Below are 19231 nucleotides of genomic sequence, written 5' to 3' on the forward strand. Positions count from 1 at the left end.
TATAACCAGAGGAACTGGGTTCTCGGGCAGATTCCCCCCTGTCAGGGCTTTCCTCCTCTATTAAATGAGGCAGCTGTTCTAGACAAGGTTCCCTTCAGCACCAAAGTCGGATGATCTAGAAATGAGAGGAAAGGGGCCAAGGTACCTGAACCATGACATCTCACATGGTGCAGCCAGCAGGGCACTTTTCGTATTCCTTCAACGAAATTCATTTGTAGCATCTTTCCTCTGGATAATTAATTTCCAATTATCTATTTGTTGTAAAACATCAAGAGCATTTGGTTGACGAAAAAAAAAAAAAGCACTTTATCAGCACTGTGAGGAACCTTAGAACAGGGGATGTCAGAGCTGGGAGGGGCCTCACAACCAAGGATTGCAAGGGCTGTAGGAACTTTAGAGGTCACCGAATCCAGTCCCTCAGGAATCATGTCCCTCAGCTAGCCAGTGACAGAGCCAGAACTGAGGCCGTGCCTCCTGCCCCAGCCCTGGCAGGTAGACAGAATGTAAGCAGCCAGTGGTGGAGGATCAATCTGAGGAGGTTCCTGCAGCTGGCATCTTGCTGGGATCTGTCTCCAAGGAGGCCCTACCCCAAGATCACAGCAGGAGAGCTCACAGAGGCCTCAGAGGGACCCCCCCACGCCCCAAAGGACCAGACTCGGCCGGCCTTTCCTGCTCTCTATGCAGAATTCTCTTTAATAACAGGGACACTGAAGCCCAGAGGGGGATGGAATGTGCTCAGGGCCTCAGAGGAAGTGACTGCCCCCAGCACCCTCGGGCTGTTGGAACTTCATGTTCTCCCCCTCCCCCAGTGAGAGCCCTTGGATGGCGGCTCAGGGCTGCTGGGGCAGAAGGGGTAGGATCCCTATTCTTGTGCCCAGGAAGGCACCTTTGCCAGCCCTTCCCCCTTCCTTAAAGACTAAAGATAGATATGGAAATGAGAGCTTTCCTGGGAGAGGAGGTGGCGGTGGTGCCGCCACTGGCGATGGGTGGCAACCCTCATTTAATATACAAACAAGCAGGCATCTCAGCCTTACCCACCTGGGACAGGTAGCTCAAGCCCCATCCACCAGATATCGGTAGCTGCCTTGCCAGTCCTGCTTGGAATGGGAAGCAGCTCCCCTAGCGCCCAAGGGACTCCAAGGGCTCTGACTGAGCCTCACCATGACCCTTGAACTAAGTGGTAAGGTATCATTGTGCCCATTTTACAGATAAGGAAACTGAGGCTCAGAGGTTAAACTAAGCTACTCGTGGTCACACAGCTAGGAGGTATTAGAGAGGGGAGATCTGAACCCAGGTCTTGCTGATCCCGAGTCAGGCATGGTCTGACCTGCTCAGAATTCCCAGATTCTAATGGACCTCTGATGCCATCTGCTGACGTAGAAGTGGATAACAGCATGCTGATGCTCTGTCCCACTGAGACCAGAGAAAGATTGGGTTGGAGGCTGGGCCTTCAGGCTCCCACCCAAGATGTTTCTGTATTCACATTCAGCCCTCCAAGGCCCAATGCTGGGGGCTTGCCCTGAGGGCCCAGAGATGCCTTGCCGCCTTGGCCAGGAGTTCAGCCATCCACCTGTCCACACTAGGGGGGCGCCAAAGTCCCAGCTCCTCCTTGTTGGCACAGACAAGGGGAAGGGGCTGCTTCCCATCCCAACCACCCACAGCCTAGGGGAGGATGGAGCAGGCCTCCCTCAACTCAGCCGGGGGATTTGCTGCGCCAGGATTTGCAGAGTCCCAAATCAGAAGAGCTTTGGGCAACCAGTCGTGGATTTAGAGCTGTAAGAGTCGGCTCCTCTACATCCTTCCCATCCATTTTATAGATGTAGAAACTGAGGCAAGGAAAGAGTGCTGGCCATGAAGTCAGAAAGACCTAAGTGTCAATCTTCCCTCAGACTCTTACTAACTGGGTGACCCTGGACAAGTCACTTGATCACCACTATCTGCCTCAGTTTCCTCATTTGCAAATGAGGTTCAAAATAGAACTGACCCCTCCCCCTTTGTGAGGATATATAATGAGACAGCATATGTACTTTGAAAACATCAAAGCATGTAAGCAATTTTTAAAATTATTATCTAAATATACCCAAAGTTGCATGAGAGATAAGTGGCAGAGATGGCATTTGACTGCAGGCCTTTTGAATCCAAACCCAAAGCCCCTTCCCATCATCTAGGATGCCAGTCAATGACAGGACTCTAGTGACCTCTATGGCCATGCCATCCCACCCTGTTTAACACAGCAGAAAATGGAGACCCAGAGTGGTTCAGTGACTTGATTAAGGTCACACTGATAGTGAACACCAGAGTTTGGATTTCACCTCAGGTCCTCTGACTCCAAAGCAGTGAATGCCCTTCTCATTGTGTCCTCCATCCTTCCTAACCCTCAACTGGCTGCTCTACACTGGTCTCAGGCCAGGCCCTATCATACTATGTAGCCCCTACTGCTCAGGGAAACAGAGAGAGAGAGAGAGAGAGAGAGAGAGAGAGAGAGAGAGAGAGAGAGAGAGAGAGAGAGAGAGTGTGTGTGTGTGTGTGTGTGTGTGTGTGTGTGTCCACAACCTCAAGAGTCAAGTTAAGTCTGGGTTCAAGGGCTAAAAGACGAATCCAGGGTGTGATTCAGGATGAGGCCGGGTTCGTATAACTGCGTGATCTCTCACAGAACCCACTTGTAGTGCAGTCAGGCTCAGGGAGGGCAAAGGTGCTTACCCAAGGGTCCAGAGGTTTTATTGACCCCAGACCCCAACGAGGTTCAACCTTTCCCCTGCTTTGAGCCCTGGGAGGACATCACTAGCCTGATTTCTGTTTCTGACTTCGATGCCTCTGGTGCCCCTCCGAGCACAAGGCTACCTTCTCTTCCCTGCTCCGAGTGGTGAGTCACAGTCACCGTCTCTGTTTTCAAAGGACAACAGAAGTTAGGAGTCTGCGTGTCCTTAAAGTGAGGCTGCCCATACGACATTCAGAGCCCCTCAGGTACCCTGTGTGGGGAGGGTGGGGGGCAGGGAGGGCTCTGTGGAGTTAGAAGGGAAAGTGAAGCCAGTCACACGTGACTGATGTCGTCTCCTTTTGGGATACAGTTATGAAACCGGTAGAGCGCTTTAGATACAATGTTTGATACTGTCTGTCATGTAAACCAGATGAGTGTAGCACCGTTGGACGGTCAGACTCGGAGTAGTCATTAAGGATGGAAGGTCAGTGTGGCGAGAAGTCTCGGTGGAGTATCCGAGGATACTGACCAGCCTGACTAGTGATCCCAAGCTAGGAGGGAGAGCCAATACACTGGACGGCAGTTAGACTCCACAAAGCTAAAGGCTATCATCGAGTGCCAGCCTCTGTGTGGAAAACGCTCCTTTGGGAAAAGACTGCCCCCAGCCTCCGTGTCCTACTGGGTCTTCTAGGGTTGGTCCAGCACCTGGTCCCAAGAGGCCTGTCCATACAGGCTTGGGGGCGACCCAGCTCTGGTCCTGACTGCCATGGGCTTGCTGTGGGGCCTTAGGCAAAGCCCTTGCTTTCTGTGGGCCTCAACTTCCCCCTCTGTCAAAGGAAGGCGAGATGAGGCCCCTTCTAAGACAAACGTTCCACATTCTGTGTCTGCTAAGGCAGCTTCTCACAGCAGAGTCCTAGACTTGAGTTCTGTGGGCTCAGATCCCCATACCTCATCTAGACTCAGTTTCCTCATCTGCAAAACAGGTTAAAATGGTCCCTACCTGTGAAGACAGCTGTGACCCTCCCATGAGATGTTTGCCGAGGGCTTTGCTGTACTAGTCTCACTGGTGTCTGTCCAGGCTAAGGCTCTTCTCCCCTCCGCCATCCTCTCAACCCTGACATTCCTCATGTTCTGACCAGGGTTCTAAGAGTATTCCAAGCTCTCATGTTCCATGTCCTCTGTCCCAGCTCAGCCCCCCTGTGTCCTAAGGTCCTTCCCAGGCCGGCCCCACCTCAGCCTCTGCCCTGAGGTTTGCTCAGCTGGCCCAGGCTTCCTCTGACTGACCTTCCAGAAAGCATAGGATGCTGGGAAGGCAGAGGAAGGCTTTTCTGCATCTGCCATGGGTGCCACTGGAGCTGACCTCATCTCCCCGATCTGCATTTTTCCTCAGACTGTGCCCCACGCCCGTGGTGCTCTGCCTCTTCCTGGGACTTCCTCCAGTCTCAGACAGTCCTGCCTGCTACTGGAAGCCCTCCCCATCCCCTCTAACATGGGCACCTTCCTTCTGGCCATCCCATCTGATTTGTCCTGCCTAGGGACCGTTACATGGTTGTGTGCCTTGTCTCCCCCACTAGACTCTGAGCTCCCCCAGGCATGGACAGGCTGGCCTCTCTTTGTGTCACCCTGTGTTTAGCACAGTCCTGGCACGCATTAATAAAGGTGTATTGACTGACTAAAGAAAAAACACTGCCCCCTCCACCCTCCAGGACCTGGTTCCAGGCTCTGCCTTCTCCAGGTACCAAGAACAGGGAGCCAGCTCCATCCCCATGCAGCTGTTTGCCGGCTATTGGCTGCAGCCTCAGCCTGGCATCTGGCTGGGGCCACCGCATGTGAATCTATTTTTTTCCAAATCTAATTAAGACTAGCTTGCCTTGAAAAATCAGTTCACTTCCTGTCCATTAATGACTAATTCCCCGAGAGGCCAAAGCAGACAAGGGCTCTCTGGTCTCCAATTACTGACTGCTCAGTCCTCAGGTGAGCCCTGTTGGCTAGGGCCAGGCTGTGGCAGGCAGGGGGTCATTCAGGAGGGTCCAGACCACGGGGTTTGTCGCGTGCCCACCGCTTAGAGCTGGAAGAGATTGACAGAGGCCTTCTAGGCTGGTCCCATCACTTGTTAAAGGAGCAAACTGTCCCAGCCCAGATGATGCTCCTACAAGTAAGGTCTCACAGCCTCAAACCCTGGTCCTCTGATGCCCTCCGGGGCTCTTTGCATCTGCATTACACTCCCCCTTTCCCTCCTACAAGCCTGGCCATGTTACCACGGTAGAGAACTCATGCAGGACCACTGACCCACAAAGGGATTTCTACTTGGTGAATCCAGAAACCAGTACAGCCAACTTTTCTTTTTAATTAGCATTTTAAGATTTGCAGCTCACTTGACAGACTACTTTCTTCAGTCCTCATGATCTTAGAAGGTCCATACTACAGGTTTCACCCCCATTTTACAGATGAGAATCTGAGCTTCCAAGAAGTTCATCAACTTTCCCAGGGGTGACAGAGGTGGAATTTGAGCCCAGGTGCCCAGCCCCAAGCCCACCAGCTCTTTCCCACACCTGTCTTCCAGTAATAGTAATGACACCCATTTCTAATACCTTTCCTTCCCACACCCCTTAGAGACCCTTTACAGACAAAGAACCTCAAGATCAGCAAAGTCCAGAAACTTATCCAAACAGCTTCTCAGTAACAGGCAACTTGAATTCAAACTTGTAAATCGCCAGGTTTATACAGCCTGCCCTCACGGAACTCCCATTTTGTCTGGGACGTTCACGGATCATTTGGCTGACTTTGTTTCATTTTGTTCTGTTGGGGGTGGCCATTGTGGGTTCTGCACAGAATTGGGCCAGTCCAGAAGGATGCCTGAAGGAAGTGGTGTTCAGGCCTGCCACGAGGTCAGTGACAGGAGGAGTGATGAGGCAGGACCTGGTCTTCAGGCCAGTGGCTGGAGCGTGTCAGAGCAGAGAACGGGCCAACCTGGAAAGGATACCTCAAGCCCCTTGCAATGGCATTTAAATGTTAAAGAGAGGAGTGGGCATTTTAACCTCAAGGTCTTGGGAACCCAGCATTTGTGAATACATAGGGATTGGGAACCGAGTACTCTTAGCTCCCAGTTCTGGGTGCTTTTCAATGTCTAGATCCCCAATGGATGTGTTATAGCCCTGGAATCCTTGGACCAAGGATGTCTGGGACCTTCAACCCCTGTCTTCAGCTTCTATTGACTCACTTGGACCATGGTGAGGAGTATGAATCCTGCCCCTGGCTCATCTTTCTCTCTCCCTCAACTGCAGAGGAAGGATGGATGGCCACCCACAAGCCATGTGTTCAGAGTCCCTTTTTTGGGGGAGGGAGCCCTCACAGGGAAAAAGAAGGCTTGGTGGTGGAGCTTGTCCAGAGAGATGGGGTGAGAGAAGGTCCTCTGGTTTGAGAAGGCAGGAAATGAGGTTTCCTAGCATAGATGATAGATGATAGATGATAGACAGACGGACGGATGGGCGGATGGATGGATGGATAGAGATGATAGAGAAAGATGATGGAGAGAGAGATGATGGATAGACAGACAGGTAGGTAGATATTTATTTCCATTTCGTAAACGCTCACTCTATGTCACGCACTAAGTTCTGGGGACACAGACCCAAGAACAAGATGGTCCCTGGTTCTAGGAAGGGAACACAACATATGTAGGAGAGCTGGAAAGGGGGCAGGCAGATGGGGAGGAGAAGGGCCACGATGTGAGGCAGACATCACCCTCACTTGGCAGTTTCTCTGCACAGACCATGGGCACTGAGTGGTGGGGTCACTTGCCCTCAGGTCACGATTGAACCTTTACCTGAAATCCCCAGCTATGTTGCTGGAGTGCTTGCTGGCCCCAGTTGTCCCCTTCCAGGTGTTGCCCCAATGCCTCCATCTACAGAAAGCCTGCCTGGATACCCTTCATCCCACTTACCCTCTTTTTCCTAGAAATGTTGGCTTTAATTTGATCTCAGAGTACTGGGCATTCTCTCTGGTTTGTTCCTGGGGTCTGATTTTCTCTCTTTGTGTCTCAGCCACCTTCTGACTAAACCATGAGGGCAGGGCAGGAGTCCGACCTGGACTTTGTATCTCTTCCAGTGCCAGCACAGTCTTGCACATGGGAAATTAATAGTGAATGAACAAATGAATGAATGAATAGATAATGGGATGGGAGAGATGTGAGCCACCAACATCCACCCCAGGAGACTCTTACTTAAATCTTAAAGTCAGGGAAGGGCTCTGGGCCATGGATCCCTCTGGCAATCTGACCAAGCCTAAAGGCCCCTCTCAGAGGTCCAGGATCTAGGGATCATGATCCAGGATCATGCCCCAGCATCACCTCATGGGGGCTGTTATCCATTCTGCCTATCCCAGCCTGGCTGGTGATTCTGGGAAAGAGCAGAAGCCAAAAGAGATTATTTGGGGGCAAACATCTCTCAGAGGGATCCTGGGAAGAGGATGAGAAAGTCCATCTTTTAAAGGTTTCTAATGTTTTTAAATGCATCCAATAAAATGCGGGGAATTACAAAGAATGTACAGGTTTCTCATTGAAATTCGCACTCAGGTAAAGAGCCCTTGTGGTGGAGGATGCCAGTAGCTTATACTCTGACATTTGCCACCCACACTGGCTGTTACATCTGCCTCCTTCCAGCTGTACTTCTCACTCAACTGTGGGAAGCCACGGGAGCATCCTCAGGAGCCTCTCCTCCCCTTCTCTTTTCTGACTCTTTTTCCTTCATCCCTTGTAGTTTTTCCCCTATGGAGATGCTTCCAAATTCGCCCAGCACGCCTTCCGAACCTTCGACAAAAATGGGGATGGCACCATTGACTTCCGAGAGTTCATCTGTGCCCTTTCCATCACCTCCAGAGGCAGCTTTGAACAGAAGCTGAACTGGGCTTTCAACATGTATGATCTGGATGGTGATGGCAAGATCACCAGGGTGGAGATGCTGGAGATCATCGAGGTGAGACTCATGTTGAGGAGACCTTCCTCGGCTCCGCAGATCATCGGTCATAGCTCTACAGCCACAAGGGACACTTGAGTCCAATCCCATGTTACAAATGAGGGGACTAAGGCCTACTGAGGTGGCATGACTAGGCCAGGGTCATATAGCTATGTGCCTGAGGCCGGATTTGAACTCAGGTCTGCCTGACACTCATGGGGCGGGGAAAGGGGGTGTTAATACTTGGAATCCCAGCTACCAGATGGGGCCGAGGCTCAGAAGTTCTGAGCCCTCAGGTATCCCAGCTAAGTTCAGCATTAATAGGGCAGGAGCCACTACGCTACCTAAGAAGGTGGGAACCAGCCTGAGTCAGATCTAGGGCATGCCTCCTGCATTTGCAGCCTGGCCAAGATGGACACCCTGGCCTTAGAAGAGAAAAAGTATTTAACATTAAAAGTAGAGGTCAGACTCAATGACCCTATAAACTCCTCTGATCCTCTGCCCCCAGAGCCTCTCCCTTCCCATGGGTTCCTTTAATCCACATACATTTCTTAGATAAAGCATCTGACAGGTGGCATGGGCTTGAAGGTGGGAGAGCTGGGTTCTAGTTCCTTCAGCTCAGGAACCTCCCTTTCCTCACCTGGGAAGTTGTCAGTAACCTTTGAACCCCTGGTGTCTCAGAGATTCTGGGAAGTCTATGGAGTTGGGAATTGTGTGCAGAAGGCTAGAGGAGGGACGCAAAGATGAAATAACAAGACAGCCCATGGGGGCTGCCAGGCTTGAGAAGTGGTGTGGTGAGACAGGAAATTAGACTAGCAGCTAGGTTCGCTTGCTGGGTGATCCTGGGCGGGTCTGCCTCAGTTTTCTCAACCATAAAATGGGGATACTAATAGCCCCTGCCTCCTTAGGTTGTTGGAAGGACCCAATGAGATGTGAAGTACTTTGTAAATGTTGTTCTATAAAGGCTAGCTATCGCCATTATCACTCCTACTCTGTTAGGAGAGATTCACCTGTATATGAATTGGGGTGATCCAAGATAGACGGCCAAGAGATCCAGGCAGAGTACTTGGGGACCTAGAGGAAGGTGAAAACCTGAGTCGTGAGGGGAATCTGGGCAAGCTTCACAGTGGAGGCTGCCTCAGACTGAGCCCTGAAGGAAAGAGGAGGAGGATTTCAGAGGGTATGGAGGAGGAGGAGGAAGGTAAGGATAATCAGGATATGGACTGACTCCCAGCAGAGGAAATTCCTTCCTTCTCTGTAATGTACAATTTTCAATTCTTGCCTCGGGCATGGAGAGCTTAGGAACCTTGTCTAGAGTCACTGGCAGGGTCCTCCCAGCTCCTAGGCCAGCCCCATCTTCACTAAGCTGCCTCTTGTTGCAATATCACCCCAATGGAGCCAAGCTGGACTCTGACCTCCTTGTCTCTGACTTTCCTCCCTCCCTTCTCCCAGGCGATCTACAAGATGGTGGGCACCGTCATCATGATGAAGATGAATGAGGACGGGCTGACGCCGGAGCAGCGAGTGGACAAGATCTTCAGCAAAATGGATAAGAACAAGGATGACCAGATCACGCTGGATGAGTTCAAAGAGGCGGCCAAGAGTGACCCTTCCATCGTGTTACTACTGCAGTGTGACATTCAGAAGTGAGGCCGGGTGCACCAGGACTTGCCCATTTCTGTCAGCAGCTACACACACACACACACACACACACACACACGCACACACACAACATTGCTTGGATTACTTGTATCAATGGATTTGCTTTCTGTGTTTGAAACACTTGTGTGCATGAGAATTTTATTTGCTAAAGAATTTTAAAAGTCTCTATACTATAAAAAGAAAAAAAAAGAGGACCCCAACTGCGACCACGTGATGTGTCCAATGTCATTCCCTGCCCCCTGCCCTCCCTGCCTCCTCCACAGAGTGGCCCCCCAATCGTCTCCTCCCCCTACCCCTCATGCTCATCCTTCTGTGTCCCCTTGCCTAAGTGATGAATCCCCCGATTCTGTAACTAACTGTTCGATCTAAGCTGTGTCACCATCCCCGCTGCCAAGCGCTGCCAGACAGACAGACAGACGTTGGTGCTGTCCTGAGCTTCCTCCACTCTCGCTCACTGGGGGGAGCCTGGTCCCCTCTCCAGAGCTTGTGCTATCAGTGAATGTCGATGTGTCTCATCTGCATGCATGCCTCTTAGGCAGGTCTGCCTTCCATCTGGTCTCATTTGCATCTTTTCCATCTGGAAGACCTATGTGCAAGGAATGCAGTATCACATGTAATAACCCCTGCTCAAATGCTCCCTTAATTAAGACATCTATCTGTCTATCTATCTATCTATACACAAACACACAAAAGTCTATTTATTGGAAGTAAAAAAAAAAAGGTTATTGGAAGTGTATGGATTTCTGCTTGAATTTTCAGAAGCTTCCAAAGAGGTTGCAATATATGTCCCAAATAAATTTATAATATTTGACTTTTCCCCTAATTCTTATTTTCCGGCCTTCCCTGTTGGGCCACTAAGCGCCGCTGTCCCTGACCCCTGAGGAGGGGGTCATCACCCTTAAGTAAGCAAAGGTTTTCAAGAAATCCCTCAAACCTTACCCACCAAAAAGGGTCGATTCTATGGCCAGTGAGGCTAGAGATGAGATGACCAGTGATATCACTCTCAGAAGCAGGCTAGGGGCACCATGGGGCCAACATGGAGAGGTAGGGGGAAAGCAAATCATGCTAAGGTCACTTGAAGGTGACTGTCCACAATCAGTCTGAAGAGGAAGAGGGTCAGAGGAGATGCAGCTGCTGTCCCTAAGTTTGGCAGGATTGTCCTGGGGAAGAGAGGTCAGCCTTGTTCTATTGGTCCTGGGGGGGTGGGGGAGGGGAGGCACAGTCAGGATCAATGAAGGAAGTAGGGAGGAGAAAAATTTAGGTCTGATGTCAGTCAGACCCTCCAAATAGGGAGCACTGTTCAAGAGTGGAAGGAGAAGTGAGGAAGCTGAAGGTTAGGGCATCACAGATTGAGACAGAAGAGACCTTGGAGGCCATCAGATCCTTACTTTGCAGGTGAAGAAACCCAAAGGACTTGCCCAGGGTCACCCAAGGAGCTAGGAGCAGAGGCCGATTGTAGCTCAGGTCCTAAGGCAGCGTTCCCTACCAGACCATGCATCTGCCCAGAGTGGGGAACTGAGATGAGGCACCATCTTGGTTTTTCATAAGGACCAATATTTCTAAAATTCCAAAGGCTAGTGGGATCTTGGGCATTGATTCCAGGAGTAGGGAGGTGATCATCCCACTGTACTCTGCCCTCATCAGACACCACCCAAAGCTTCATGCTTAGGTCCGAGGTCTAAGGTTTCAGAAGGACATTGAGCAGCTGCAGAGGGTCTAGAGGAGGACAGGGGGAAGGTTGGGAGTCACTGATGTGGATCAGCTGAAGAAACTAGGTGTGTAGAGAAGGCTCAGAGAAGACTTGGCACCCCACCATCCAGGGTAGGGATTAACCCTGGGTTGTCTGGCCCCAGAGAGTAGGGTTCAGGGACAAAGGGTGGATGCCAAAAGGGGTCAGTTGGGGTTTGACCTTAGGATAACCTTCCTAACAGAAAGCTGTGTGGAGTTCTTCAAACAGACAACCCCTTACCAAAGGAAGTTCCATTCAGCAGCCTTGGAGACCCCTTCCAACTCTCGGGTTCAACCCTTGACTCATCACCCAGAGGCTGCATCATTCATTAAGCATGGCCCAATGTCACTGGAATAGAATGCTTGATGTTTCGGAAGCTGGCTGGCTTTAGGGTGTCTCTCTGTGGCAGCATCGGTCCTTTGCTGGAGCTGCTGTCTCATGGAGGGCCACTCTAGAGCCAAATAACCAAGAGAAGCCCAGGGAACATTTGGCTTGCCTCTTTCCACTCTGAGGAAGCGTGCTTTCACCATTTCCTCTCCCAACTAAAAGGGAGAGTCCAGCTCTGAGATGCTTTGGGAGTTGCTATAGTCAGAATTCAATAGTAATTCAATAGTAATGAAGTGATTAGTGGCTCTGCCTTTAGCTAGGCTGGTCCTCCAGGGACTGGTGCAAAGTCCATGCATTGCTTTGCCAGAACATAGGACCTGCCAGGGCCTGTACTTATCTGGCAGATCTTTGAAGAGCCCAGGGTCCCCGTGGGCCACAGTAACATTTATATGCATACAGACACACATATATCTCAGGAGACAGGAAATGAAGTGCCTACTGTGTTAATCGAAAGGGAGAGTGGCATAGTAGGTTGAGAGCAGGGCTTGAAAGCCAAGAACCCTGAGGTCAAGCCTGGCCTCTGACATGCACTGGGCATGTTGCTTCCCCATTTGGTGTTTGAGTTCAACTTTGAAGTCCAGTAAGGCACACAGAGAATGCAGAGCTACACTGGTAAAGGAACTCCTGTCCTGGGAGTTCACTGATCCCAGAATTGCAGCCTGGCACTGGGTGACGCTCACCCAACTGCCACTGCACTCAAGGTCACACTCGAGAGAAAGAGACAACATGTACACAGATAAGAAAATGCCAACTTTAGAGGGAAATCTTGGGTCATTTTGAGGGCTAGGCAGAGAGTGGCCAAAGGCTGAAGAGGGCAAGAATGAGGATGGAGAAAAGGTCAGTGGTAACTTTGGAAAGAACACAGGCAGTCAGTGAGGAGGTCAGAAGTCAGAGACCAGAGTGGAGAAGGGAGTTTGAGGAAAGGGAGTAGAAGAGCCAGTTGTAGATCATTTTCTCAAGGGATTTAGCCACAAAAGAGATGGGCACTCTAGAGCAGTGTCCTGGAGACAGATCAAATGAAGGGTTTGAGGATGGGGACACATGGGCGTGTTTGCACCCAGCAAGGAGACAGGAAGAGAGTGAAGATGAGAGTGAGAGGGCAGGGAGGCAATCTGCTGGAGAGAAGAGGATGGACCAGGCTCCTCTGTATGTGGAGGGGCTCTCTTTGGCAAGGGCCACCTCATACTACGAGGCTAGAGGCACCTGAGCGATGGCAGATGAGGAGGAAGGGACAGGAGAGAGCCCTTAGGTTAATGCAATGTGAAGCAAGGTTCTTAGCTAAGAGGGTGAAGGGAAGGGGAGCTCTGGAAGGTCTGAGGAGGGAAGAAAATGTCACTGCCATAAGTGGGACAGTGAATTGGTTAGGAAAACAGCACAGTGCCTGGTTACTGTTGTTGGTCATTCAGGCAGGTCCATTCTTTGTGACCTCATGGCCCATACTGTCTGTGGGATTTTCCTGGCAAAGATACAGTAGTACTTTGCCATTTCCTTCTTCGGCTCATTTTACAGATGAGGAAACTGAGGCAAAGTGAAGTGACTTGCTTAGTCACACAACTAGTATTTGAAGCCAGGCCCAGGGCTCTGCACTGACTCATCTAGCTGCCTCCTGGCACACAGTAGGCGCTTAATAAATGTTTATTGAACTGAAATGGTTAAATTGCCTTCTGGTTGAGGTTATGCAGACCCCATAAGAACAGTTTCTGGTTTTCTCCATGCAAGTGCATGAGAGAGAAGGCAGCAGATGTTGGAGTGACCCTTGGATAAGGTAAAGCTTGGAAAAGTTCAATCAGGTATTTGGGACAGGGACTCAAGAAAAGAGGAGGGGGGAGAATGGAACTGGTTCAGCAAAGGGTCAGGATGGACAAGGGACAAGTGTACAGGGTGATGGCCTGGGAGAAGACTGACAGCCAAAGGGGATAGAAGTCTTGGCCAAGATGAAGGACAGGGTTCGGCTGTAGAAAGCAGTGGGAAAGGACTGAAAAGATTGTGAGAGAAAAGAGAATTTAACAAGAACATGGAGGTGAGTGACAGCCAGATGGATGAGGCAGGATGGAGAAGGTCACAAGTAAGCTGAGGGACTGGGATGTTTGAGGAGTCTCTATGTATGTGGAAGTCCCCTGGTATGAAGGTAGGAGTTGGGGAAGGAAGGCCTGCAAGCCAAGGAAGGAGCTTATTATTGAAGAAAGGAGGATGTCTGCAGGCTGTAGACAACAGCTATCAGAATCCTGAGTGGTAGGGGTCCATAAGATGGCCTTCAAAGGAGGAAGTGTTGAACATTTCCCCAGTTGACAAAGGTCATTGATGAGCAGGACAATATACACGCATCGTTTGAAGAATACGCGGCTGTTCTAGAGCTATTAAGTGGAGAATTCAATGAAAGGTTCCCTGACTGAGAATCGTGACCTCACCCTTGGCCTCACCAACATGATGTCACCAAGACACCTAAAGAACCACAGGTGGAACTGACTGTGCTCCCAGGAGAGGACATTTTAAAGTCACTGATGCTAACAAAGAGTCAACTGAAATATGGAAAAATGCAGTCATTGAGAAGCACAAAAGCATTTTTCTAGCATGTTGCTGAAGGTGTAGGTATCCAACTGCACATCTGGAGGAATGTTGCATTGCTGTGGGACGTTGAATCAAAATGACCTGAATATGTCTTTGCAAGATAAAACTAAATCTACACATCTGTAGCAAAAAAATCCAAGCATTTCTAAAGGTCTCTTCTTCAAAACGTGTACAAAAGGAAACTGCCGTGAATCTGCATTCTCCTACCTTACCCACAAGATGCCCTTAAGGTCACAAAGGACTCATTGAGAGCGTCAGCTGAAACTGTAGACCTCCACACTGCAGTCAGACACAGAGTTATTAAAAGGTCAGTTAATATTAAAATGAAGAGAGCTTTCATCTTTTGAGATTACAAAGTACACAGTAGTTTGATTTTAACAAATGAATGTACATTTTAACGTATATCCAATTGAAGTTTCTTGAAGTCAGCCTTATTTGATTACAGTTCAGTATCGAGGTGGCCTTCCAGCGTGCAAAGGTTCCCCACCCCTGAGCTAGGGTGACAACTAAGAATCGCCTTCTCAGCAAAATTAAGCGTCATCCTTCAGAGAAAAAAATGGCTATTTCATGAGACAGGGCTTTTAGATGATGGAAAGACCAGAACTGAATAGAAAATCTGACTTTCAGATACAAGACTCAAGAAAAGCATAAAAAGGTAAACGTAAAAGAGAAATCCTAAGGGATTCAATAAGGTGAAAGTGTTTATGTAAGGGAAGATGGTACTTGCGACTCCTCAGAACAAGCAGTTTTCAGAAGAAATCACCACTCGTTAGAAAAAGGCAAATTAAAACAAATCTGAGGTACCACCTCACACCTGGAAGGGATGAGGGAAAAACAGGCACTGCTGGAGTAGTGAACTGATCCAACCTTTCTGGAGATCCATTTGGAGCTACGCCCACAGGGCTATAAAACTGATCGTACCCTTTGATTCAGCAGTACCACTACCAGGTCAAAGAAGAGACCAAAGAAAAAGGAAAAGGATGTCTACGTACAAAAAGATCGATAGCAGCTCTTTAGTGGTGGCCAAGAACTGGAAACAGAGGGGATGCCCATCAACAGGGAAAGACTGAACCAGCGGTGGCATGACTGCGATGGAGCACCGTTGTGCTACAAGAAAGGACAAGGCAACCACAGCAGGACTGCGTCAGGCGAGGCAGGAGGTCAGTGTACACTAGCAGCAGTGTCAGAGCAATGGTCGATCGTGGAAGGCTAGGCTGCTCTGATCGACACAACGGTGCCAGACAATTCCAAGACTCAGGGTGAAAACAGGCTCTCTAGAGACAGAACTGAACTCTTGCGTGCAAACTGAAGGATAACTTTCCTTTTCTTTCTTCCTTTCTCTTTGTTTTACGCTATGGCTAACAGGGAAGTGTTTTACACAATTTGATACAAGTAATACCAATTTCACATGGTGTTGTTATACCATATTTTTTGCCTTCTCAGTGAGTGGGGTAGGGATGGGAGGGAGAGAATCTGGGGCTCAAAATTTAGAAAGGAAAGAACACTGAAAACAATAGTTGAAAAAAAATAAACGTGGTACAGCAGAACAAAGTTTCTTTTTTAAACGTCAGCTGGGCTCCTTGAAGCCAAGGGGTGCAGGTGACACGGCCATCGCCCCCACCCCCAGCATGATGGCACTTGACCTTCCTGCCTGGCCCCTCTCCCAGCCCGTCGGTGCCAGCCAGGGCTTCTCTAGGGCTAGGAAGGCAGGTGACTGCTACCTGTTCTTAGGGCCAGGTCTGTGGGTGGAGAGAGGAGCATCCCCTTCACAAACAAATTTTTCTCCACTTAACTTTGGAATACAACGTTGGTGGAAGGGAATCAGTGGAAACAACAAGCACTCTGAAACGTTTATTGGGAGTCTGCAAAACCACGAGTGAACACAAACCCAGAGCAAATGCGCAGCAGCATCGACAACTCTCCCAAGAGAGGGGGATGGTCACAAAACTGAGCTTCTCAAGCCACACAGTGGAGGAAATGGAATCCTGGTTCTCTTTACATACAACTCAAGGTTGGGACCTACATTCTATCACTGGGGGAACAACAAGGCTTGTCTAATTTCTGAAAAACTTTTAATTCTCTAATATTCTCTTTAAAGCAGTGCAGTTTCACACGTAATGCCAGAGACACTTTGAGATGATAATGATGACCACTGGCTTCAATCTTCCTCCTGGTCTCTGTTGGCTGGCTGGAAAGGCAGGGCTTTCTGGCCCCTTTCCGGGTCTGGCATTCGCAGTATTCTGATCAGTCCACTTAGGGGAAGAGAGCTGGAAACACACAGAACGGGCCATTACTCCCAGGCCCTGGTTCCATCCCCTCTGAGGGCCTGACATACCTGGGACCACGCACTGGGCCAGCCTGGCTTTATCTCTCAAAGGCCGAAGGGAGGGATGGCAGAAGCCCCACACCAAGAATGGGGCGGCCCCCAGGGCTAACGGAATATTCCTGGTGGACCTCCCTAGTAGACAGGGACTCCCCAACACGGCCATTACAGGGCACAAGGAGGCCAGACTATGACAGTGTGTCCTGCGTCCCACAGCTCAATCGGGGCCCAGAGCCCTGAGTGACCAGCTGCTCAAAATACATAAAATCAAGGCCACCTCCTACTGTCCCAGAAAGAATGGTAACCTTAAAAATACATCCTGAAAGAAGTTGCAAGCAGGGGCCCCAGACAAGGATCCTTACCTCATGTGCTGTGGAGTGAGCAGGATGAACTGCCGGTAGAGCTGGGAATCGGCCATCTTCAGGATCATGTCCATAGCAATTCTTCTATTGACCATGTCCTAAAGTGGGGGAAAACCCAGAGGTTCATGGTCCTGGCTCACTGGGGAGACCCTGGAGCATGGAACGTCAGGTGCAGGCCCCAGAAAGGCAACGGCTCTGGAGAATGTGGTTACTAGGATGGAACCAACCCTACCTGGAGGATGTGGGGAGTGTGGGGCCAGAAGGAATTTTTCACATTCCCAAAACTCCTTGCTATAGGAAACATCCCAGTAAAGCGCATCTGGCTCTTAATTAAGGCTAGTGGGTGGCCATCCCCTAGTCTCCAGGTGACGCTGAAAGGAGCTTTCACAGAAGCTCAGAGTGCCCCTAATATTTACAAACTGGAAATAAATGAACAATCAGAATAAATTACGTAGCCACCAAACGAGTCAGTCATGACTCATGAACCTCTCAATTTCCTCTAGAGCACAGCTTAAAAAAAAAAAAAAGTCAAGCTACACTCCACTCCCTGATCTAGCGTCCTTCTCTTCTGTACAACAGGCCAAGCGCACACTTTAACCCTGGCCTGACCTGGCCCTGAGTGGGCCCCAAACTCGACCATACTCCTGAATGCATGAAAAAACAGAAACACAAGACAGCGCCCTCATCTCTCCTCTGCAATCTTTCCAATGAAGTGAGTGAGGTCGGGATGTCGCAGTCGTTGTGATCATTAACCATCCCATCAAATAACAAGACAGAGGACTGCCTGGTACAAATCCTGTGAACTGAAGGAACCACCACTTCCCATTTTCATTTTAAATGTGAAACACAGATTTGTCTTTTTCCAAGTGTGGCTAGGAAATACCTGGATGGATTAAAAACAGGTCACACCTGAACTTGTTTCTGTCTACATGCTCTCACTTCCCGTGATGCCCTTTCTAAGGGACCAAAGGAAACCACAAAGAAGTGGACGTACCATGTAGACATCAAACTCATCCAGGCATCGGAAGGGAGATTCTGCGATGGACCATAACGAAAGGATGAAACAAACAGTGGAAAAAGAGCGCTCCCCTCCAGACAAGGACCGCATGTCACTGAAAGAGGCGTGGTTCCCCTCTCCGGGCTGGACCTGGGGGAGAATTGAGAGAGGAAGGTGGCAAAGAGGTACTAGACCATTGGCCAAGACTCTCTGGGCAGAACCTCCCAGACCCTGGAGAGCAGCAGGGAACATGCTGAGACCCGGACAGAGATGTGCCCTGCCCAAGCTGGGCAGTAGGAGAATCAAGATTTGAACCCAGGGCAGTGGCTGAAAAAGAGCGTGGCCTTGGGCAGGTGGGGAACCTCTGCAAACCCTCTCCAGTTGGAAGCCCAGGACTCTAGTTCAGACCCTTTTCCCAACAGGCAGAGAGGGAGGTATTTCTACCAAAAGCGTGTCCTGCTGAGGGATCTCCAGAAGTCTTACAGTGGATGTACCAAGACTTCTGGGCACTGCAGGAGCTCTACAAGCTTGGGGATGTCTGCCTTGAGCTGGCACTCAAGGCTCCAGCAGGTGAATCAATCATAAAGAGGATGAGGATAATAACTGCACATTTATGGAGCACCTACTGTGTGCTCACCTCAGGACAATCCTGAGAGTTAGGTGCTTCAACAGATGGGAAACCGAGGCAGAGGGAGGCTAGGTGACTCACCCAGAGTCACAGGGTTACACAGTGTCTGAGGCTGGATTTGAGCCTAGCTCTTTATTATTCATATATAAAATGGGTGTGCCACCTGCCCTGCCCACATCAGGGGACTTTTCTGAGCCTCAAACGGGTGTCATCAGGTGAACACATTCTCCTCCCTGTAGGTCCGGGGCTGAGGGGAGCCCGGCGGGCATCCTCAGATGGCAAGGGTAACAGCATTGACTAGCACTGCCCAGGTCTTGTCCATGTGCCCTCCCCAGCCCATTTCCCTGCGCTGGTCTCATCATTTGGGGACTTCCCAAAGCCCAGAGCCGATGGTCTATATTGAGGCGAGCACCCAGGAGGGGCCAGGGAGAGCCTCAGGCCCAGGACCGGGAGAGAGCTGGCTGAGACTTACTGTGATAGCCAGGGTCTCGTTCTTGTGGTCAAAGAGCATCTTGCCAGAGTAGGCCCGCTGGGAGAGCAGGTTGTCGAAGTACAGTTTGCACCGTAAGGTGAGACACCTGAAGGGGACAGAGACCACCATTCGTAGTCTGCCTTCTCCAAGTTAAAGGGCTGAACCCCTAGACCTGCCCCCGTAGACCCCACCATTTTAGGGTACAGTCTGGGAAAACCCCTGCCACAAGGGAGCACGAGAAGACTTTCACTGACACTTTCTTATTTTCATTTGAGTCAAATCAGATTTTAACAGGGAAAATGACAAAGTCTTACTTACACTGGACAAGGAGGAGGTGCCACCTGCCAGGTTGGGAGCATTTCGGAAGACTGGGCTCCACCCATGTTGCTGATGCCCCACCACAAGCCCCAGAGTTCAGACAAGGAAATTTCCCCAAGGTAAAGGAGGGCAATGGTC

The 19231-nt window shown here is 50.1% G+C and overlaps 2 protein-coding genes across 2 annotated transcripts in view; one reads left to right on the forward strand and one right to left on the reverse strand.

Moving 5' to 3' along the window:
• Nucleotides 1–10120, forward strand: part of VSNL1 (visinin like 1) — a 78297-nt gene extending 68177 nt beyond the window's left edge. Inside the window, exons 3-4 of the mRNA XM_072643880.1 lie at nt 7453–7668; nt 9100–10120. Coding sequence (XP_072499981.1) covers nt 7453–7668; nt 9100–9297 — 414 coding nt within the window. The 3' untranslated portion in view covers nt 9298–10120. The remainder of the gene's footprint in view (nt 1–7452; nt 7669–9099) is intronic.
• A 5711-nt stretch (nt 10121–15831) lies between these two features.
• SMC6 (structural maintenance of chromosomes 6) overlaps nt 15832–19231 on the reverse strand; it is a 50944-nt gene continuing 47544 nt past the window's right edge. The window contains exons 25-28 of the mRNA XM_072643998.1: nt 18776–18881; nt 17673–17825; nt 16679–16776; nt 15832–16260 (exon numbers count right to left, since the gene is read on the reverse strand). Of these exons, the coding sequence (XP_072500099.1) occupies nt 16152–16260; nt 16679–16776; nt 17673–17825; nt 18776–18881 (466 nt within the window). The 3' untranslated portion in view covers nt 15832–16151. The remainder of the gene's footprint in view (nt 16261–16678; nt 16777–17672; nt 17826–18775; nt 18882–19231) is intronic.

The sequence above is a fragment of the Notamacropus eugenii genome, chromosome 1, assembly GCF_028372415.1.
Source record: "Notamacropus eugenii isolate mMacEug1 chromosome 1, mMacEug1.pri_v2, whole genome shotgun sequence".
In the NCBI taxonomy this organism is placed as follows: Eukaryota; Metazoa; Chordata; class Mammalia; order Diprotodontia; family Macropodidae; genus Notamacropus; species Notamacropus eugenii.